The sequence below is a fragment of the Musca autumnalis genome, unplaced genomic scaffold, assembly GCF_047663935.1.
Source record: "Musca autumnalis isolate F117 unplaced genomic scaffold, ASM4766393v1 scaffold_1, whole genome shotgun sequence".
In the NCBI taxonomy this organism is placed as follows: domain Eukaryota; kingdom Metazoa; phylum Arthropoda; class Insecta; order Diptera; family Muscidae; genus Musca; species Musca autumnalis.
The window spans coordinates 330261241-330285892 of NW_027411644.1; the positions used below are offsets into that span (position 1 = coordinate 330261241).

Sequence of the window (24652 nt, forward strand, 5' to 3'; positions counted from 1 at the left end):
ACACACACATACACAGTTTGTTTATATTGTTTTGAAGTTTTAGGCATACTCGAATGAAAAAAATTTAAATTGACATAAAGCTTTGGCTAACCTTTCTTATTAAACCATGCCTTTAACCTGAAATCCATTGAAATAAATAGAAATTTCGCTGCTTTTCGGTTATGTGTGTGTAAGAAAGTAAGTCCGTAGTCACACGTACACATTTTTCGGTAAACAACGTGTATTTTTTACATTTTTTATAAAATAAAAGCATTTGTTAATTCTCCTTTACATTTCTGTGAACTACTTTTGCATAATTTCAAAAAAATCATCGACATTTCCGCCATTTTCATCTCCAAATTAATGGCGATGACAACTTAACGATAATATCGATAGCAATCGATATTTTAAAACATTATATCGAAAATATCTAATGTTGGGAATATCGATGGTTTGCCATCTCTAGTGTGTACCCCGCTTTACTCAAACGTTGTATGTGTTTTCAGCTTTAGAATGGGACATATTTTATCGTCGTTCGGAGAGTAATTTAAATTAAACAACGTACAAAAGTCGTTCTTCGCTCTCAGAATTTTGTATGAAAAATGAAGTAATAAATACATAATTTGGGCTCGAACAACGAATTGAGAGCGATTACCGTCAGTATGAACAAGGCATTAGTTTTCGGCTGTAATTGAAAGTCGACTTCGACTTTTTGACATTTCAAACAAAAAAATCGATTAATCGAAAGTCAACTTAGTTATCCCTAGTCGGTTCTTTCACTAATCTATCTATAAACGTGTTTCGCTGTTTTTAGCTTAGTATTTTGTAATTTGTTTCAAAATCATTACTTACATCAGTAGTATTTTGGCTAAAATTTATTCCCACATTTGCTTGCTGGAAAAGCAAAACCACGGAACAGAAACTATTCAATTATAATCCATGAAACGGATGTTTTATCTTCTTAATTGAAGCACAATCGAAAGCAACGGACCATCATCCAACATTCCAAACCAAAAAAATCCTGTTCCACGTTGTCTTCCAATTTAAAATATGAAAGCAATGTGATATGTGTCAAATAGACGCAAAGTAATTTCCAAATTTCGTTGGTAAACAAAATCAAATCATTTGTGAATAAAAAATTTCAGCAATATTTCTTATCAAAAAAGAGGAACAATGAAAGAAAATCAAGAATATTAACAAAAAAGACAACAAAAATCTCAGAGAATAGTTAAAAAAATTGTCAACAGTGAGAGAGAGCGGGAGTGAGAGCAGAGAACAAAATAGCTGAGTTGTGTGGGGAAAAAGCAAGCCAAAAACGCAACAAAACACTGACATTTGCAATCGTTTAGTCAGTCAAGAAAAAGTAAAGCACGGCGGTAGGAGCCCTAATAACATCTCTCAATTAAACTTGAGCTGCCTCCACTCCAGCTAGCTAGATACAGCTAAAATAATAACGCTAGGAAGGCTCCTACGGAAAGAGTGTTACAAAAGAAAACCTCCAACAAATTGTCAACAGCACGAAAATCAAGGAATGACAAAAACCCACAAAAGAAAGTTGCTTTGATACGTTTATGGAATAATAAAACGGGAAAAAAACTAAGCTAAATTTGTGTGCTCTGAAGAGAAGTGTTACATCCATCAGCTGTTAATCAAAATTCAATACAACTCCAAGTAAATAGCCAATTTTCACAAACACAATGAATCCAGATGATTATGAATCTTTGCCCACGACAAGTGTGGCTATTAATATGACAGCTGGAGCAATTGCCGGTGTGTTGGAGCATATTGTCATGTATCCCATGGATTCAGTAAAGGTAAGATTTGATCGAAACATTTGTCGAGCAACAACAAGAGCAGTCGTGCCGATAAGTGGTGGCACAATTATTTTCATTTTATTGAAATCGTAAAGATGGCAATTACCTAACCTAACATTTGGTCAGCTTTTTTATAGTGCGTTTAGTGATGTAATTCACCTTTTTTCAGTTTCTACTATGTACGGTGCTACAAATACGGATAAATGTACGCTCACTAATTACTCTCCCTTATTTGGTTTTCGTACTCAATCTCTCACTGGCCCTCCTTAACGTTGGTCTGGAACGGTGGAGGAGACGAGAGTAGTAGTTTTGCGAATGGTGAATGTGTTCTTCTTGATTTTTGTTTTTATACCGCGTTCTTCTAGTGCTCCACCTCCCCTCCCGCACTGTACAGTGTTAAATACAGCATGACCAACCGACCACCACCTTCATCACCTACAACCACCGCGCGCAATCAACATTCCTAGAGATTGATTGAGAGTTTAGTGTTTGTGTGTTTATGTGGGTTTGTTATTTCAGATATTTTTGGGTTTTTGTTTTTGGACTATCGAAAATAACTTGTGCATGCTACAACAAAACAAGAGTGAATAAAAATCAGCTGATTGTTTAATTTGTTGTTGGATAGATGTAACAATTGTAATAGAATATTAACGAATTTTAGTTGTTCAATAATCAGATCTTGAGATTTATTCACTTAAGGCAACTGTCGGGAACTCTATATTTCCCCAGATGTTAACTTCTGAAGATCAAGAAATTGAATTGTTCCCGTGCCCGAAATTTGCCCACGAGAAAGTCTTAAATTACCGGCCTTAAGCCCTAAACACATCCATCGTTTGAGAAAAGTTGGACGTCATCTAATATTATAAAAGAGTTCAGTAATGGTCACTGACTACTGACTGACTGATAACGCCCAGGATTAACGGCTAAAGCTAGAATTTTGAAATGTTGGGTGAGTGTCACTCTCACTCTTGGTCCGAAGGTGTCAGATAAAGCTGGGTTTTTGGAAATTCGAACGAGAAGGGTACGAAAAGTCCTAAAAGGTACTAAATATGGTATGATTTTTGTATTTGGCGAACCGGTAGAGTTAGAATTCTGAAAAATTCGAACTACAATTGTACGAAAAGTACTAAAATGTATTAAATTTCGTAACATTCGGATAGAGCTAGAAGCTAGAAATTTGGAATTTGATTCAAGGTTGAGAAGTTGGGTTCATACAAGGAGATGGCTTTGGAAATGTGTACTCATTTGTACGAAAAGTACTGAATGGTACTAAATTTGGTACAATTTGGATTTGGGCTAACGGGTTGGAATCCTGAAATTTGGAATTAGGATCTCTGTGGGAACGTAGGATTGAGATATGGAGGTAGTTTTGGAAATACGTACTTATGTATATGAAAAGTACTTAATGGTACTAAATTTGGTACAATGGGGATTTGGGTGAACGCATAGAGCTGGAATCTCGAAATTTGGAATTGAGATACTGGTGGTGTGTAGGATTGCGGTAGTTTTGGAAATTTGTACTTATGGGTACGAAAAGTATTAAATTTGGTACAAATTGGATTTGAAATTAAGATTACCGTTGGAGTGTGAGATAGAGATAAGTTTGAAAGTTCGTACTTATGGGTGTGAAAAGTACTAAATTTTGTACAATTTGGATTTGAGCGAACAGAAAGAGCTGGAATGATGAAATTTGGAAATAAGATTACTGTTGGAGAGTAGGAATGAGGTAGTTTTGGAAATCCGTCCTTATGGGTACTAGGAATACTAAATGGTACTAAATTTGGTACAATTAGGATTTCAGGAAATGGATGGAGGTGGAATCCTGAAAGTGGAATAAAGATTACTGTTAGAGTGTAGGACTGAGGTGGTTTTCTAAATTCGTACTTTCGGGTACGAAAAGAACTAAACGGTACTAAATTTGGATTTGGAAGAACGGATTGAGCAAAAATCCTGAAATTTGGAATAAAGATTACTGTTGGAGTGTAGGACTGAGGTGGTTTTGGAAATTCGTACTTATGAGAACGAAGATTACTAAACGGTACTAAATTTGGTACAATCTGGATTTGGGTGAACGGATAGCGCTGAAATTCTGAAATTTCGAATGAAGATTACTGTTGGAGTGTAGGATTGAAAAAGTTTGGAAATTCGTACTTATGGGTACGAAAAGTACTAAATGGTACTACGTTGGTACAATTTGGTATTGGAATTAAGATTACTGTTATTATTTGGTATTAATGTCAGTGTAGGTTTGAGATGTGTGGTTAAAGGTCTCTGAGGGCTGATATCGTATTGGAAAATCCTACTATAAAGCTACGAAAAAGTACTAAGTGGTACTAAACTTGGGCTTGGGTGTATTTTTTACAAGAATTTAAATTATTAATGTAATTCCAATGCCCCGAAAAATGTGGCTCGCTGATGCGTAGCGTTAAGATAGGGCTGATTTTTTGAAAATCGAACTGAAGCGGTACTAACAGTACTTAAATAAAAATTAGTATTATATATATTAAATAAAATTGGTACAACAAAATGTTCAGTATTCAACATTTCCATTTAAAATATTGTTTGTTTTTTTATATAACCTTTCCGCATACGAAGTTACGGGCTCTTTGGTAGTTTCTGATTAAAGAATAAACTAACAAGGGCAGCATATTTCGATTTTTTTATTCATTTAAATGGCGACCAACTTTACTCAAACGCTAGATGAGTTTAGGGCTTAAGGCCGGCTAATTGTAAAAAATTTACAATTTAGGGCATGTATCTGTTATCTCAGGATTCAGGACGGAGAGATAACTGTTGAGGTACCTAGAGATTCCAGATCGAAGTTGGGATAGTATCGATCTGGTCTCCCTAGGTAGTGTCCTCTCATCTTCATGGACTGGTGGGGGTCGCCCACCTAACACTGCACTGCATGGGTAGGATGATATTTGGTCCTCGACTACTTTTGTGTGGGCCTGTCTCAGTGCTGTATGAATGTCATCGTTTGTTGGGTCTGAGGAGATTTCGGGAAGGGTAGGAAGTTCATTGCGGAAGTCAAGTATAATTGGTTCATCTCTTTCATTGGGAGGTCTGGAGATGCTTGTGTGGTTTGGGTGATCCCGTTTAGTGCATTTTATCGCATGTTGCCTTGTGAGGAGGGTACAGTGAGTTTGCACCGGGAGAAGCTTTGCTTTGGTGTAAGTGATTTTCAGGGGCCTTGGAGTGGCATCCAGTTGCGATGCGAAATGCTTTATTTTGGACCCTTTGGAGATTTCCCCATTGTGTGTTTGTTTTTGTAAATTTGTTTGTTGTTGAAATTCATGCATATACAGTATATAAATGCGCCTTGATATTGAGATTCTAAATCCATCCAATATAAGAAGAAAACATATAATAATGACCCTTAGATTATCGAAAGCTGAAAATAAAAAATGTATGTATCCCTATTGTCAACAAGTTGAGAATATCTTCTGTTTTCTAATTACTACAACTATTTTATACTGCCTATAGTAGTCGTTGTTTCAACAATTTACAACATCAAGTTATATCTTCACTTATCACTTGGCATTTCCAACGAAATGGAAATGAATCCTGGATTGGTTTTAAAATTTACGAGGTTAAATGGAATTGTACTAAGATTGTATGACAGTTGTACTAGTTGTACTAAGATGCATTTGGTACGGTTTCGTACATTTTCAAAAAGTTTGACTTATCTTGTCAATGAAATTTTCGTAAGAAAGGTTTGCGGTTTATTTTATTTTAGGGTATAAGGCTTCGTAACAATCTGTAATAAGAGTTCGAAGCGTTTATTGTAATACATATTATACACATTTTGAAGAAACATTTTTACGCATGCAAAACAAATAATTTTCTGACAGACATTTTGAGTATTTGAAATTTATACAAATTGCTCAAGAATAGGCTAACCACCGCTGTATCGATTGGTTCAGAGATAATGTCAAAAACTGTTAGAAAGGCAAATTGTGAGCCCTGTTTAGCATGCCTACCCTGCACCCCTTAACGGTCCCAAAAATTCATCAGCGTAATGTTAGCATACATTTCCTTACTATTTTTCAGCCATGTAAAATTTTTCTACATTATCATTACATTTTAACGACTTCTGTGGAAAACTATAGTGTTGACTTCATGAAATTTTAATTTAATTTTTTTCATTTCGTAACAAGGACTAAAGCTACGCAAAAAACACTCTAAAGAGCATCTTAAAATGGAAGATTACTTTTTCAAAAATTAAAAATGTAAAATAGTAGCATATTTATCTACCCAATTATACCAAATGCTCAAGAAATAAAAAGAACAAAACAAGCACAACTAAATTTATACTTACACATTTTTAATTTCTTCCTTTCTTATTTCCTCTCTTTACTATTATGTATTATTATTTTTTGATAGCTCTTCGTAATTGCAACACAATACTTTCCTATGCGCGGTATTTACCAAAATTGCACAGAGTGAGTGTTCATTTGTGTTTGTCTTTAAATTATATTTTTTAGTACCGGGTATTTAGCTGATCTTGGCATAAAAGGAGAAAGAATAATAGTCAAAAAATTATATTAGAAATATCGGATTAGTTTGGAGTATTCCTCAATATTACTTTTAAATTTTATATAGTTTATGAATAAAGTAATTGGGTGCCACCAATGTGCAGTGGTATGCACACCCACCTTGCACGCTGAAGGACGTGTGTTCGGCCAGGCAACATCAAATTTTCAACGTTGGCACAAAACCCCTCAGTAGCATAGGCGACATTTCCTGAATATTTCAGTTGAAACCAATGCGAATCTTTTCTGACCCCTGAAGCAAATTTGTAGACAAATTTATTGGAAGATTTTTTCAAAAGGTTACTTGGTTTAACTCCCAAAAAATGCATAACAGAAGTTGTTTGCATTTTCAGTGTTGCATAGTCTAATTCAGCTGTTATTGTTAAATAATTACGTTTAATTTGAAATTTTAAGATCTAGAATTTATTTATTAACGTTCCATTGAAATCAATATACATTTATATCAATACAAATTGAAGCTGTGTTCGAAACAATAGGAGTGAGTGCTCATACAAACCAATGGAATGATCAAATGAACAAGGTTAGACTCCTCCATATTGGCCTATTTTGTATTTATTTAACATTGTTGACATCCCAACTGCAGTTATTGGGCAGTAGTTCAATCGATTTTATAGACAAAATTGTTGGAGATTAGAGTTGTTTAACCTTCTGTTACCTCTAATAATATATAGCGATTTGCATCCCAAAAGTTTATGTATTTTGATCATTATGCCACGTTTAAGCAAGTTTCCATTTGCCCTTTATGGACAAAAAAGCGTATTTATAATGCATGTGTTCCTTGACCAAATAATGTTAATGCCCCCACATTTACATCAATATGAAATTATGCAGGTTGTACTTTTTCAAAATTCACTCAAGCGTTACATTTAATAAGAATAGAGTACGTCGACTAGAGATACGAATAGTGGTCTATTATTTTTCCCCCAGCTATATGTCTTTAGGTCTAAGGGAAGGTTGTTTACCGTATGAAGTGAGCGTGATAACACTACATGAACGCTCAAGAAAACAATGGATCCTATATAAATGTCTAAGAACATGTGTACAAGAAATTAAAATGTCTAAATCACAAAACGCTCATTAACCGCATTTGTAAAGTCTGATATTTTCTTATTTCCAGATAAAAAAACGTTCACAAGCAGATATACACTCGTTCAGAATAGACGAGAATGGCAATTTAAGCATTTCATTGACATGATATAATTTGCGACATAAATTAAAACATTGGAAACATATCAACACACTATAAATTAATGAGCAATACAATTTCCATAAGTAAAATATTGCTGCAATTGTTGAACATATTTCACTCAAATAGAGCCAAGTTAATAGTTTGTGATTTGTATTCCTGCTTGATTATATTAGTCAAATCTTATCAATTATCGCGTGCCTGTCACTCATTCAGCCGCATATATTGTTTTCATAACTTCCTTTTTTGCAAAAATGTACAAATCATTGCGATATTTAAAAAAAAATCCACACATTTCCGTACGACACACAAATGTTTACTTCTAATATCTTCAAAGCCATGTGCTTGAAATGTTATTTTTCCAAATATACATTTAAAAATATGATAAACTTATCTATAAACAAGGTTGGCGTTATCGGCGAAGTTTCATTTACCTTTTGTTTCGAACATTCTACTTTACCCTTTCCTCATCGGCCTTTCTGTCCCTGAAAAGCTTTGCTGCTTTCTTTTGGTGTTAAATATTAATGACATGATCGATTTTATATATTTTGCCAACATACCTGCTACATCGAAAAGAATAATTTCCAATGATAAATGCAAATTTAAGAACTAATTATAAAGTACCATTTTTTGCCAAAAAAAAAAAAAAAATGAAATTTGCTATTCAAGGGGTTATTATTCTAATAATTGTATTTCTATATGTTAAATAATAGTCAGCTATTATTATGGTGTGGGTTTTAACCCAGAAAAAATCACGTTTGTGGTCTTTAAAAGTATAAGGTATGATGATCATCCTTTTAACTTAGTTTTCACTTTTAATTTTTACGATCTGTTGATTGATCCGTTAATTGTTGTCAGCCTCTTCACTCGGATACCAGCGGTCCATTGTGTTAATCCTGAAATTAGATAAGAAAGAGAGGTAGGAGATGAAATGAGAAATACAGGAAAGAGGAAATGGAGAGCAGATATATTCATAAATGTGTGGAAGAAGTAGTTAGTAGAACTTTCATAGTCTATTATGACCCGTCCTACTGAAGGTTCCTGTGTAGGTTAAGAGGGTCAATAGATAGAAGAAAAATAAGAGAGAGATGCAAACCAAACAGCCTATATTTTTTGACTGACAGTCTACGACGCCGGCAGAGAAAGTTCTCGATTATTTCAATTCAATTTCAATTTATTTTCAATTTTATTGCCCAGTCTTACAACCTTAGGGCTGTATACCACATTTTATGTTAAAATAACAAATTTTATGACTTAAATATAGTAGCTTAAAAATATTAAGTCTCTTCCACACCCTCACATAGGCTTCAATAATCAATGTTGTTGTCTTCCCACTTGCTTGTCATACCCCTGAGATTGCCGGCCAAATTTACTTCGATACCTTACAACCTGGTACGTCTTGCCAAATTCTTATGGTTTTCTCTGCGTAGAACTCACTGAGTTTGTTGAGGAAGAAGCAAAGCGGAGGCTCCCCAAAATCACCTTGTGGTAACGTCACAATGTTATCATAACTGTATATAAATTAGCTTCTATCGTGCATTGCAAACAACATACCTATCGAATATACAAATAAGCACATGATTAAAAAATGTTATAAACTAATTTAAAAAAGTGCTTAAACTACGTCATGTACATAAAATCTAATTTGAGATAACAATTTATTTTCTATCCATTCGGCCAAAAAGTATGAAATTCGTATAAAAAGCTTGTCCTCTTCAGAACATTTTCTTCATTACCTACAACATAATTTCCTACTCCTAAGATGTTTGTTACGCCTAAATGGACTTTTTTCAAATAACAATTTTCGCATTATGAAAAGCTTATAACGCTTTGATTTACGATATGCATACATTTGAATTTACAAATATTGCTTCTTGGGACGACAATCTTATCATACTTTTCATCTCCACTTAGTTCCTGAGTGCCATATAGTCGAGAAACATCTCCCCAATCTTATCGAATCACGTTTCTCGTATCTTCATGAGTTTACCGTCATGTATGTTATTTGTCAGCCACTAGCAGTTATTTATTGTTGTACGACGATGTATAGATTTCTAAGAAAGCACGAAATGAAATAATTCATGGCAACTATTACCGCTGCTTGACGCTAAATGGCACTCAGTTCTGATGATTAAACGAAATGTAAATTCGCTTCGACATACCCATGCAAATTCTTTCAATGTACGTACCCCAGCTAAAGGAAAATCTATATTTCAATATTTTATTCTAAATATTCTTTGAGAAAAACTATGGCGTAGGCTTTAATTGAATAAAATGTTGTGTTGTTTACGACCCTCACCAACACCTCAAGTAATTAATTAGTGGGAGTAAAAATATAATAAAAAAAAATTAAAAATGTGCTTAGTAATCGTGACATTTGATTATACACATTTTGTAGTATTTGTTATTAAAAATAACAATGTTTACACTTCAATCAATATAACGGAACACATTTTTGGCGCAAATTAAGAGATTGGAGAGGTATATTCAAGTCCTCATAAATGGGTACCATAAAAACTATGAAGTGTTTTACGGTTTTGCCTATATTTCCGATTTTTTGTATTTCGAGGGTCTTGACCACATTTTTTAGTATATTTATCTGTAAATTAGGATATATAGTTCTGAATGCCTAAGAATTCAACGTGCGAGAATTTGTCAATATAGGTTAATGTTTTAGCCCCCATAGCAGCAGTCAAATTTGCTGTTTTCGGCATATATTGCAACTAAACTGGCACATATTGTGAATTGTGCATTTTGAAGGGATTGAAAATATTTTTATCCATAAAAAATATTCCGCTACTTTTTTTTAACTCTAAATACTTTTCAAAAATTGGGAAAAATGGATACATTTTAAATTAATTTTTAATGTGCTTCTAACTTCTTTTGCCATAAATATATTTTTCTAAGATTCTGATAATTGCCTGAAGTTGACGATTCCATTCTAAAATGGCCACTTTTGATGCGTAAGAAATATTACACTTTATACACCAAAAAATTTAAGTTTTTAATGGTGCTCTTCAAATTATTAAAAATTCTTTAGCTTTAACACAGTGTAACTGTAGAGTAAACAGTATATGATCTTGACATTTTGGTTAAAGACTTCGAATTTTGTACCATAATACCATGTAACGACAGTTATACCAAAAACCGAATTTATTTTTTTTAATTAATTTTTTGCAATTTCACTCCTAGTGCATCGCCATCATTTCATATAAATTATTATATATATGTAGTACCTATAACATAATGGTAGACGTGCACACATTGTTGTATGTAGGGTGAACACAGATATTACCCCACTTAGCGCCGAGAATTATTTTTGCGAGAAAACTTAAAATTGTCTATGAAAATTATATCTATGAGACTTTTAAGCATTTTTTAATAAATAACTTTTCTCTCTAAAACGTATAGTTTTCCTGCAATCGGGCCTTCTTTTAAAAGTGCCAAAAACTTTGGAGGGTAATATTGGTGTATCCGTACATGCCAATCCCTTGGGTTTTGATTGAGAAAATACTCTTACTATATTCCTAACAAATCCCTGACTTTATATGATTCTAATATTTATGATTACATTTTTATCGCATATTTAATTTTTTCATCAAAAGTCGAAAATTACAAAAAAGTCGATTTTTTGAGTAGCTTGGGTTTTAGGCCAATTGCGTGGAAATGCGTAGGTCAAATGAAGCATTATAAGCGTGAAATGACAGATTACAGACAATACTATAACAATGCAAAAAACCCAAAAAAAATCTTCGAAAAAATCAGAGTTTTACGTCAATTTTTGCAACCATTTTTTGTGGCGTTTAAACGACCAGTGGCTTTATCTGGGTTACTGTACAACAATAACCGAGAAAATGAAGACAAAAAACCCAAAATGTACAAATTTGACCCAAGGCTATTTCCACCATTTTTGGCATAACTCAAAATGTGCAAGCAAGACGCAAGTTTTGTTTGCGCAATATCAAAGAAAAAATTAAGAGAAAAATACAAAAAAAAAAAAACAATTCTAACGACCATCTCCATACTATTTTTTGTTATACTCCAATACATTTCAATATTATGTCAAATCTGGACACATTTTGACGATTTTTTAAAACGGATTTCTATAACACGTTTGCTAAAACAATTTTATTCTTAAATATTGAGAACTACCTCTATTTAATATATCCATACCAAATATCACAATTTTATATAATTAAACCCAGTCAAGACAGATTATGAAAAAATATGTTTTGACTTTTCAATAAAGCGCCGTTTTTTTAATTTGGTCCCTTTGTGCAGCCTCGTGGTTTCAATCTGTCAATTTTTTTTGTTATTGTGAATCAATTTTATGAAAACGTAAACAAACATTTCGACATATTGAAGAATTTTCAGCAAAAATGAGTTGTTGTTTTGCTACTTACGTGACCTGGTAAATATATCTTGCTCCAGGCTTAAACAATCACACATAATGGTTATTTAACATTTAATTACAATGTAAAAATTTATATTAAATTTGCGACCATAAAATAATAACAATATGGTGCATAGCCCCATTATTACAAATCTTCTTTTATTATTGAATGAATTTTCAAACTGATTTTTTACCGTTTCAGTTAAATTTCAAGGAGGATCTGCTTAGCATTAACTTTTACCCCCATTATTATAAGTTTACTTTACTTTACTTACTTTTACTTTGTAATTTAAAATGTGATAAAGACCCATAGCTTTATAAATAATTATTTCAATTTGGATCGTAACGAAAAAAAGCCGTAGATTTTAAAGCATTTTATTTCTCCTTCAGAAAATATAGCATGACTTGACTTATGTATGCATTATATTTGATAATCACTACGAATAATATTTTTTATCTCACGTATTCGAACTCAATCAATTATTGATTGTAAAACGTTTGATAGTGATTCATGTTGTTAGAAATTGATCAATGATTTGTATATACAGTGACTGTCACTAAAAATGATGCAACCTGAAATAAAAAATGTAAACTAATAACTTGGAATCGAGTTGACATTTTTTTTCCGTTTATAGTACCGCTATACTAAAATTTTACCGAAAAACAAAAAAAATGGTCATTTTTAAATTGATCATTGAAAATGATGCACCACAATAATCGATTAATAATTTCCAAATATTGAGCTTTTTATGCCATGTTAGTAATCGAAATGATGGAATAATAAGTTCCCTATCGTTTGTCATTGATTCCAATAGAAACAAGTAAAAAAGTGTCAGTCGGCTTTGCCGACAGATATATACCCTCAGCCAATGTGAAGCGAAACTTTCACCTCCGGACAGATCGAAAGTATTTAAGGTCTCTTCAGAATTTTGTGGCCCTTTTTGGACATTTGAACTTAGGAATTAACTGCACTAAGATACAAATGTTGAACTTTTGTAGGGCAGGTACCCTTAGGGAGGACCGTTTTGGGCCATTTTTGAATTTAAACTAAATTTTGATAAAATATTAGGAGATCCAACGTTTGGACCAAATTAGTTGCTCCATTCAAGTGATATCATCCTAGCATTTTAGTGACATTTTTTTAAATATTGGGGATAAGTTGTGGACCGCTATTGCCCATGAAACTATGTTTGGATATAATATGACGAAGACCAAATGTTGGACCAAATCGGTTGAACAGTTCGACCGCCACATATGGTGAAATAAGGGTTTTTTACACCTTTCGGTCTGTTTTCCCAAGAAATATGGACTTGCCCCTGAAAAAACTTTTACCGTCGTAAGCGAATGCAAATCGCTTCAACAAAAATCAAATTGATTCGAGACAGGTCCTAAAGTGAACAAAATTTTGTGTGAGAGGTACCCGAAGGTGTATACAAATATAGTTCATATTCGAACCTGATCTATATCTGGTAGATATATTAGGATGTGCAAAATATAGATTACATCGGTCACTCCCTTCAAGAGTTATCGTGCGCAAAATTTTTGCGAACATTTTTGAACTTTTGTGGGGGAGGTACCTGAATGAGTGGACCTATATAGCCCATCTTCGAATTTAAACTATGTTTTGATAAAATATTACAAAGGCCAAATTTTTTACAGAATCGACAGATCCGTTCGAGAGTTATCTTGCGCTCCAACCACTACACACGGTGTCATAGGGGCTTTTTGCACCTTTCTGGCCATTTTCTCAGGAAGTATGGACTTGCCCCTGATGAAACTTGTACCGTCGTATGGGGGAAAGTGAATACAAATTGTTGCAACAAAAATCAATGCGATTCGAGAGCAGGTCCTAAACTGAACTTTTCCGAAATTTTGTGTGGGAGGTACCCGAAGGAGTGGACCGATTGAGTCCATATTGGAACCCCATCTAACTTTGGTAGAAATTAAACGATGTGCAAAGTATGGACCAAATCGGTTATTCGCTACAAGAGTTATCGTGCGCACAAGTTTTGCGACAATTTTTGAACATTTGTGGGGGAGGTACCTGAAGGACTGGACCTATATGGCCCATCTTCGAACTTAAATCGAATATTTCGATACCCAAAATTTGAACCGAATCGATTGATCCGTTCGAGAGTTATCGTGCGCACCAGCCAGACAGACGGACGGACATTGCTAGATCTACTCAAAATTGTCTGAAACGGATATCGTACAAACATATATGGGGTCTAAAACCATTATTTCGATGAGGCACATTTTTGGTCGTATTTTTGGCTCTTTAGCCTAAAGGCAGGGTATAAAAATGATGTTCCTGACGTAATTTTGGCATAATTGTAATTAATGTTCCTTTGTAGGCAATTTGGCTAGAAACTTTTAGTTTTTGAAGTTATTTTCCAATAAATGACTATAAAAATTAATTAAGAGTTATGTCCACAGTACGTACAAATAATCTAATGGAAAGTCCTGGGTTGCCCTATATTATACTAGTATCTAACGGCGCACATAGGAGTAATGTAAGTTAAAAATTGATTAAAACTCCTAAAAACCTCATTTATAATCCGATTGATATAATATTTTGCACAAATCATATCTTTGGTCAAAGGACTATTTTTGTAGAAAATAATGAAAATCGGTCCAGATTTGGATATAGCTCCCATATATATTAGCATCGGATATGAGGTAAATAATGCACTAAAAGCGTAGTATAGGTCCGATCAAGCTGAAAATTGGTACAAACCTACCTACCTTATTTCTACACGGCTATGTGGTGGTATTTTTGATATTTGCAAAAAAAAGTGCAAAAAGTTATAACCCTAGTGCGCACTTGTTGTCTTACCCATATTTTACTTCAGAAAAACCCGTGATTTTTCCGAATGGCGCAAACATTTATCAAAAGTTTTGATTTAGTCTGATAAATAAGAGCCCCGGCTATAAGACAGATCAAAAATTAGTGTTGGCAAACTTTGCCAAAATATTTTTGTAATTTTTTTAAAATTGTTTTACATAAATTATTTAAATTTTACTTCAGAAAAACCAGTGATTTTTCCGAATGGCGCAAACATTTATCAAAAGTTTTGATTTAGTCTGATAAATAAGAGCCCCGGCGATACGATGCCAAAATATTTTTTTATTTTTTTTTTTTTTTATTGTTTTACATAAATTTTTCCAGTTTAACTGCAGAAACAAATTTAAAGGTTTTCATGATTGCAGTGGAGAAAAATATGATTATTTCAGATTGGCGCAACTATGCGTAGCGTATTATCTTTGAATCAGCATGATCTGCAGAATCTTGCATAAAACATCAAAAGTAACTATGGTCCGCAAACGTTAGCATCATGTAGTATTTCACCATTGAAATTTGAGTTATCATAAAAGATATCTATGAATGACGGGATGTATCACAACAAACTAATAGTGAAGATGCAAAAACAATTATCTTTGGCGATTTTTATGAGCTGTAATACACATGAGTGTAGATTTGGCGAACGCTGGAACCAAAACATATTTCTATTTTGTAAATGTTTTTCTTAAATACTTCCATATTTAAATAATTCAATGGTTTTAGTTGATAAAAATGAGATTTTTTCAGAATGGCGCAAAAATGCGCAATATATTATGATTGGATCTACTGTAGGAGACTTCAGTGCATGCATCACCAAAAGTAATTATGGTCCGCAAACGTTCGCGTCATGCACTTTTTCGCTTTTGAAATTTGAGGTATCTTAAAAATTTTCATAAAAAATATGCATGAAGGAAGAGACGTACCACCATTATTAAAGAGTAAAGCTGCAAAAACAAATTGGAACTTTTATAAGCTTATCTTGTACGGAGAATATACAAAAACAAAAAACCTTGAAAATTATAAATTTAAAATAAAAAATATTTTTATTTCAATGTTCACTTCATTTTATAATATTTGAGAATGTACTTTTTTGCTTTCATTATAGCTGAGTTCAATCGGCTGCTGCTTTGGATTGGTTAACCGCAGATAGTTGCGGATGGTCATAGCGAATGGGGAAAAGGGTCAGGTGACTGTTTACCAATAGTTTGTTTTTAAAAACGCGATTTTTATATGTTGAGTTTTGATCAACTTTTGGCCTATATTACTCGTATGTGCGGCGTTGCCCTGATAGAGGGCATAGAACAACATTTTTTGCACTTTTCTTGGAAAATAGTTTTTAGTAATATTGTTAACAATGTCTGACCATGTTTCAAAAACTAGAAATTTCTAGCCAAATTGTCTTCTAAGGGACATTAATTACAATCATGCCAAAATTACGTCAGGAACATTAGGAATAAATGACAGATCTACTGAAAACGATAGGGAACCTCTTATTCCACCATTCTGATTACTAACATGGCATAAAAAGCCTAATATTTGGAAATTATTATAGGTTATTAATATATGTAGGACGATTTTTTAATTTGTTCTTTCTTTTGTTTCCAGAAAATGTTGTATTTTTCCTTTGAATAAATCAAAAAATTCATTACAATTCACCAACCTCCTTTGAGAAGCTTTTGTGAGAAATACCAGATGGAATTACCATTCTCATTACTACGCATCATGGTTTGGAGTCCAACTTCCAATTCAGATTTCAGACAGGTCTTCAAAAATGTTTGATTTCGACCAATTGTCATATCCAAAACTGATCCCGTTATCTCGGGAAGTATGCCCCTCTCCATATCGTGAACAATTTTCAGGGATAAAACATAAAGCTAAACCCTCTGCCGTTTTATTAAAGTTTTTATTCACTTGTTATTCTACATCTTCGCCGTCAACCACCACGGATAATCTGACAATTTATATTTATATACCTATAATGGAAGTTTACATCATTAATATTCTAATGAGAAGGTTTACGTAATTTATTTTCCCATTTTAATTTGCACTACAAATATTAGTGAGTCATTAATCAATGAGAGAAAATTCTTTATACGGGAATGGAATTCGATTCACTTGCATATTAAAATAATATAAATATGCACTTTAAAAAAGAGGGCCCAACTACGTCATAAACTGAAATCCAAGTCGATAAGAAAAATGAAGGGGAGCATTTATTTCGATGCCAGCATTCCGCAGACATTTAGGAAACAATGTGATAGTCGTTGTCTGTGGTTCAATTGTGTTGATTTGACAATTTTTAAAATTTTGAAGGAATTGTAATAACAATAAACATGTGTGTGTTCAAAAAGTTTAAATGCAAAGTTGCCGAAAAGTTTGTCTTGAATTAATAAATATCCACTTATTTTCTTGGAATGAAGTTGAATGAGATTAGGAGGGATAAATCAAAATTCCCTTGTAGGCGTAAAATTAGGAGAAAAATATATCAGTTCATTTCGTAAGTGCCTCATGGGAAAATTATGGCAAGTTTAATTTTATTTTAATTATTGTTTTCTTACTTCTATCAATTTACGACTTTTACTAATTGCCGAATTATCAATTATTAGCAATTTACTTATTTAGCCGAGCTAAGGGGAAAAGATCATTTGAGTAATATTTATATTGTATTTCGAACGAACGTGTTATATCACACAATTATCTGGTTTATTTGTGGCATGTACTTACATATTTAGTTTTGTAGATACATATACGCTCACAGAGACGCGAGTACATTGGCTACACTTACATATAGTCGGTACACATATGTACGTATAGAAAATGTATGCATATAAACTGTAATCGATATATAATGTAGCAAAACTGCTACTATATTATCCAAATATACATATATGGAAAGTATCTGCGTAGCCAGAAACATTTTGCGGTTTGGGTTTTTTATTCTTTGAAATGGTTGCATTGAATCTGTAAAAATCAGTATTGTTATTTGAATGCATGTTCATGTTCAACCAATTATATACCAACAATGGGTAATATAATTGTTGGAATTGGCGTCCCTTTAAATATTCTAAATACTATTCCACCCGCTTCAAAACACAAAACGCTATATTATTGTACAGATATTGTACATACATACGAACATATATGTGCAACGTATGTCAACTTGTTTTCACGTCAAATACATAGACAAAATGCACACTCTGGTTGTGTAATTGTACAACACTATGTTGAGATTCCTTGATACTTTACTGAAACGATTCGTTATTGATTTTCCCAAAACGGACTTAGACGGACACGCAAAGTCCTAAAATGATTTTTTTTCTTGCCCCCAAAAGTATTTTGTAAAAGAGTGAAATGTATTTGTGAACTTGTACTTTATTTTTATATCTGTTTTGTTCTCGCTGTACTTAACTGAAATTGTGCAGCCTTGAACTTTTATAACAATGCTGTGGTTTTTTTTTTGTCTTGTATCTGATTATCGTTAAAGTTCTGTATCTGTTCTTTGCGGTTTTTTTTATTTAGTTATGCCAACGTGCAATTAGTTATATACTAATTTAGATATAAGGCGAATATATTGCGCAATATTCTTTTTACGCCATAGTTTTATTCCATATGTCTGTTATTGCCTCTCTAAATTCCGGTCTTGCTTTATCCACTCCTCTCATTCTCATTTGACTTCAAACTTTACGTACCAGTTCGGAAAGCCCTATTATCGAAATTTTATGGACTTAAGTAGTATGTGCTTTCTTAAAGGTTTGCAGCTGAATATAGCAGGCGAAATTGTTGTTTTTCGCTTACAATTTCCAGTTTCCCACTTATAGTTTGACAAATTAGAAATATTTTCATTATTGTAATGTTAAATTATTCTAAAGTTTTAATTTATTATTTTTTATTTTATTATTCTTTAACAGACACGTATGCAGAGCTTATCACCGGCCACATCAAAATTAAACATCACAGCAACTTTCCAGAACATGATCAGAAAAGAGGGTATATTTAGGTAATTATTTTAATATTTGCCAAAAATTAATTTTTAACATGTTTTCAATGTAATTCAATGTTTGCAGACCCATAAGAGGCGTTACAGCTGTGGTGGCCGGAGCCGGACCTGCTCATGCTTTATATTTTGGTTCCTATGAAATGTCCAAAGAACTTATGACCAAAATAACCAAACACAATCACATAAATTATAGTATGTATAAAATGCCATAGAATTAGACCGTTAATATTAGAAGAATTAATCCGTGTCCTTTACACTTGCTAATTTTTTAGTGGCTAGCGGTGTTATTGCCACGCTTATCCATGATGCTGTCTCCAATCCAGCCGAAGTTATTAAGCAACGCATGCAAATGTATAATTCACCATATAAATCGGTTGTGGCCTGTTTGCGTGGCGTATACCAAAACGAAGGAATCAAAGCTTTCTACCGCTCCTATTCAACTCAATTGGTAATGAATATACCAAATCAGACAATACACTTTACCACATATGAATTTTTCCAAAATAGGGTGAGTTGTATTGTACAAATCATATTCAAAGGGTTTACTCATATTTTCTTTAAAATTTTAATGCATAGCTAAATCATGAACGGAAATACAATCCACCAGTTCATGTAGTGGCAGGTGGTGCGGCTGGAGCATGTGCGGCGGCAATTACCACACCATTGGATGTTGTTAAAACGTTGTTGAATACTCAGGAAACTGGTTTAGTGAGAGGAATGATGGAAGCTATTAGACAGGTTCGTTATATTTCAAAATGAAAAAAATTGTTATAACAATAGATGCATATCTGAGAAAGTGATTCCAGGTCGTAGCTCAAATATGAGTGTGAATGAATACGCATCGTTGTAGTTTTCGAAAAAGAAATCAAAAAAATTCATAACGCGTCAACAACCGTGACAAAATGTAAAATCTCTCAATTAGATGCAAAAACTAATATGTCAAAGATTTATGATATAATGATAGGTCATACCATTTCAGCAACATCAACCGCTAATGGTATATCAAAAGTACTGCAAACTACAATCTGCAGAACAGTTGCTTGCTTCCTCAGAAAATGTTATAGCCTTTAAAGCCCTGGATTGGGTCTTCCATTAACATAACATTGTTTTGAGCGCTGCTATACTACAACAAATATATACAGTTTGGCAAGTAATTGTTTTCAAACTAAGAAAACAAACACTTTTCATGAAATGCATAAATAAAAAATTAGCCCATGTAGTTCAACAATAATAACCAAAACTAATATTTAACATGTTATACAAGGTGGCAAACAAATGTTTTCAAAATGTAATGAAGGTTTCAAAATACCCCATTTTTTTCGGTAAATACTTAAATATCATGACATTTTATTTTTTTATTTATTTATTTCATTATATATATACTGACTTTGTTATAGACATCCGATTTTAACTATTAACAGCCAGATTGAGGAATTCTCTAAGTTTTTTTTTTTTGCGTTCATGGTATACTATGGTAATAATGTAGCATTATTTCCCCGTCACTTAGAAAATTATGCCACAGTATTACTTCAGAGTACACGTAGAAATCTGTTCCCCACATATTCCTAAGAAATATTGGTCTCCAAATGTGCTATTTTCGACTGTTTTTCTTAATTTATTTTGAGTTAAATAAACCACTTGTAGGCTTTGTTTGTGGGCCTGGTGGTCCCGTATACGTTAATAAGACCTAATACTTTTTTAGTGGATCTGTTCGAGTTATTATGTAGGCAATATTTATTATAATTGAGTCCATCCTGGTGAACTAAAAAAACCCATAAAACGTCTCAGTTTTCAGATATTCCCGGTTTGAGGCATATATGACATTAGCGGTATTCACTCATGTTGGTTAAGTGACATTGTAGATCTTGTACATCTTGTCAATATTGTAGATCTACAAGTGTTTACAATACCACAACAACAAAATATATGAAAGTTTAATTTACTACAGGGTTGTTAAATTACTCGACCGAAAAGTATTGTAAACATTCCATTGTACTTTTACAAGGGTGTAGAACAGCTGATTGTTGTGTCGTCACTTTGTTGTGAGTTTTATTTTTGTCGGAGTTTTGTTTTTTTGGCAGAAAAATGGGAAAAAAATAATAAAAGAATGGAGGCCAAGAAAAAACAATTTTTTATGAAAAAAGTGTAATAAAACTGAAACTAAAAGATAGACATACGACGACGTTAAGATGCTTTGATTTGTTTACGATATTCACAAAAAAGACATTCACACTTCGTTGTAAAAAAACCTGGTACATATAGTACATTAACAAGAGTTGTAAATCTACCACAATGAGTGAATACCGCTATTGTTTACACGTAAAACAATCTGGTACCCCCTTAGACTATATGATAACCCTCTTAGTAGGGATATTATACACCTAATATTGTTGGTACTTGTTAGTAGTTAATCCTTATTAAGAATAAAAGTCATAAAATGTCATGATTTTTATGTATTTACCGAAAAATGGGGTTTTTTGAAACCTTCAATCCATTTTGAAAACATTTTTTGCCACCTTGTATAACATGTTAATTATTAGTTTTGGTTATTATAGTGCATTTGGTTATTATAGATGCATTTAATTTGGTCTTAAACAATTCGACCAACTAATTTTTGCAAAAACTCGACATTTTTATAACAACTATTTGTCATTTTTCACTAATTAATGCATGAAAAGTGTTCGTTTTCTTAGTTTGAAAACAATTACTTGCCAAACAGTATGTATATACATAAAATAATTGTTTTGTATTCTAATTTCGTTCAAGTATTTACAGTACTCTGTGATTGAAATATACAATATTTTGAATATAATATTTTGTAAAGATTAGATATTCTATAATGAATCACTCAGTATGTATGTTGTTATGTTATTCTTATGTTTATTCCCTGTTTCAAGAACACTATTACCATAGAATAATGAATGTATAGACCAAGAAATCCTCTCAGTAAAATTCTCTCACTCAATGAGAATTGACTCAGTTTACGAGGTACTCCATTTTAAAAATGACTATAAGTATACATTTTTGAACTATTTATGATGGTAAAAGACAATATATGGGTAATCTTGGCCGGATCTACATACTCGTAAAAAAAAAAAAAAAAAAAAACTTTCAATTTACCCCCAAAACAAAACGCAATTGAGTGAACACACAGCATATTGAGTATAAGGACGACCCCTACGAAAAACAAACACATTACAATTTATCTGTCTATACATTCATTAGTCCATGCTATTACAATGTTCATTCGTCATAAATAACATGGTATTTTTGTCTTCTTTTAGATATATACTATGGCTGGTCCACTTGGGTTCTTTAAGGGTTTGACACCCCGTGTTCTTTATTCAATGCCAGCTACCGCCATCTGTTGGTCCACATATGAATTTTTCAAATTCTACTTGTGTGGTCTAGATCGTGAACAATATAAATCAACAATAACTGGTAAAAATGCCTTGCAACCGCGTAAAACTTCCACCACAGATGATGCACAACTTCTGCACAATGCCTATGTTCTACCAGTGTCTGAGGCGACAGAAGAAACTAAAACATCCAAAGAATCAACAACACAAACAACACCTCCGTCCTTACCAGCTGGACCTATTAAAACAGTATGTGAACTATCGACGGCTGTGGCAGCACCCACCCTCAATCTGACCACCAGGCACACAGATGTCAAAAGTCCCTTCGACAGAGGATTCTCGAGTACATAAAGATATCATTGAAATGGTATATTTAACAATTTTCAAACTATATCCAAACCACGTTCTATCGAGCGCCACCTGTCAAAACACGCCAGCCAACACGACACACACACAGTAGCTCAACTAAGATGTCGCTCAGCGTTAAATGGTGTCTCGCCTGTGAGTTCCAGCAGCACCTAGTAACGCTTTCAAAATAAATGTTGTTGTTGCGCATCTCATCCCCAACCCGAAGCAGATAGAACTGTACGTAAGCCGTGCTAATACAATAAGTGTGATTGTGAGATGAATGATGATGATGATGTGATGATGCTGTAAAAAACTATCAGACCTATTGTTTGTTTAATTTGTTGTATTCCAATAACACAGTTTTCTTCAACCAACAAACCAAAGTACAAAACCTAGTTTTGTCTTTTTATAAGTCATTTGTCATCTCTCTCATTTATCCCGGCACAGTCACAACAAAAGAACTGTAAACGATGGAATCTGTTTTTTTTTTCTCGAGCCATGGTTGAAAACTATTTTCATGTAAAATATATATAAAAATTGAAACAACAATGCCCTGTAATCGTTATTATTATTAATTACTACTATTATTTTTAAAACTCAACTATGTACATGTATGTTATATAATAATAAAGAAGATAAATCTAGAAATAAACAAAAAAGAAAACAATAATTCAAAAGAAAAAACTCAATTTGTAATAAAATTACACAAAAAATAAAATGAAAAATAATAAATGAACAGAATGCAGCAATCCAGTTTACATAATTGTTCTGAACAATAATAAAAACAAATTGAAAATAGTTGTTTATTTTTATGTAAATAAAAATAAGGGTAAGGTCCTCTTGAGGTTATATCAATCACATCGAGTTCTTTGTCGTTTATTGTGGCCATCTTACATAATATTTCACATTCGTCTCTTTCCTTAAAAACAAACACATGAAACACTGGAGGACTTTACACATTATATTGTTTATGTTCTTGTTTAAATTGCATAAGTATTGTTTTATATAATTTTTTGAGAATCGAAGAATCGTCAGCGGCGCTTTTGCTAATGAGAAGATAAAGTTTATTGAATACATCCTTATGTTTATGTTATATTTTATCCCTAAAGACATATATACTTTAAGTTTAAGCCCAGATTAGTTTTGAGAAATACATACATTGGTTATTTATTATATTAATTGAAGTAAACAGTTATTATTATTTTTTATTAATATTGTTATATTTTTTCTTTTCACTTTAAGATTTAGTATTGTGAAAATTAACATACTCTAAAAGTCAATAAGTAACTTTTAGTAATGCTATTTCTAGTAACAAATAGCATTAAAACAAATCTTTAAATTAAGAACATTTGAAATTTTGAAAATTAATAAAAAAAGAGAATTGTTATCGTGAAACACGACACACCACACACACACTATTATAAAAAAAAAACAAACTGATATTTGTAAAATATACAAAAAAGATGAGACACAAAACAAAAAGCCGAATGCGAAAAACAAATATAAAATTGTTTTTATGTCAATTACTAATAAAGAAAATGAATCAGTTGTTTTATTTGGAATATTTTATCAATTGCAAATTGTCCTACTTAGGGCCTGTTTCACTATGTCGAAAGAAAATGATTGCGAACGAAAAACACCTAAACTTTGATTTTCATGCCAATATTGGCTTTGTGTATGCTTAAAACAACCACAAAATTTCAAAATCATCCATGAGTATAGCTGTTTTTCTTTCGTTTTAATTTTCGTTCGACATAGTGAAACAGTTGCCTAATTACGACATTCGATTCGATCGAGAATTTGCTCGTGAATAAGTTTTCGACACGATAAAAAACGGCATGACAAGACTCGATCGAAAACGTTCAAGCAATGTTATCCAGTCCAATCATAAACATCATCTCACCGTGAGTTTTCTCACTCTCGCCTCCTCCCTTATTAATAATCAGCCCTATTCTGAACGCATGGGAGTTGGGAATTTTTTCCCATTCCCACATTTTCGTATTCTGAATAAAATTTTGTGGGAGTTTTTTTCCCATTTCCCATCTCCCCTCATTCTGAATGAAGTTCGAATTGGGAATTTCTTCCCATGGGAAAAAAGTATACATTCTCTATCTTGAATTGTGGGAGAATTTTGTGTCATTTTGTGGGAAAAATCTCCCCAGCAAACAGTGTGGGAGT

At 32.8% G+C, this 24652-nt stretch overlaps 1 protein-coding gene across 2 annotated transcripts; it reads left to right on the plus strand.

The window, feature by feature from the left end:
- Positions 1-722: 722 nt before the first annotated feature.
- On the plus strand, positions 723-24013 carry mfrn (mitochondrial iron transporter mitoferrin). 2 transcript variants are annotated; one of them, XM_073962850.1, is made up of 6 exons: positions 723-1793; positions 18679-18767; positions 18835-18959; positions 19040-19275; positions 19344-19505; positions 22052-24013. In XM_073962850.1, exons 1-6 carry the CDS (start codon positions 1677-1679, stop codon positions 22475-22477), a joined length of 1155 nt encoding a protein of 384 aa, XP_073818951.1. In that variant the 5' UTR covers positions 723-1676; the 3' UTR covers positions 22478-24013. The 2 variants fall into 2 exon arrangements, with proteins under 2 accessions (XP_073818951.1, XP_073818952.1); XM_073962851.1 differs by lacking the exon at positions 723-1793 and adding an exon at positions 17005-17267.
- The last annotated feature ends 639 nt before the right edge of the window (positions 24014-24652 follow it).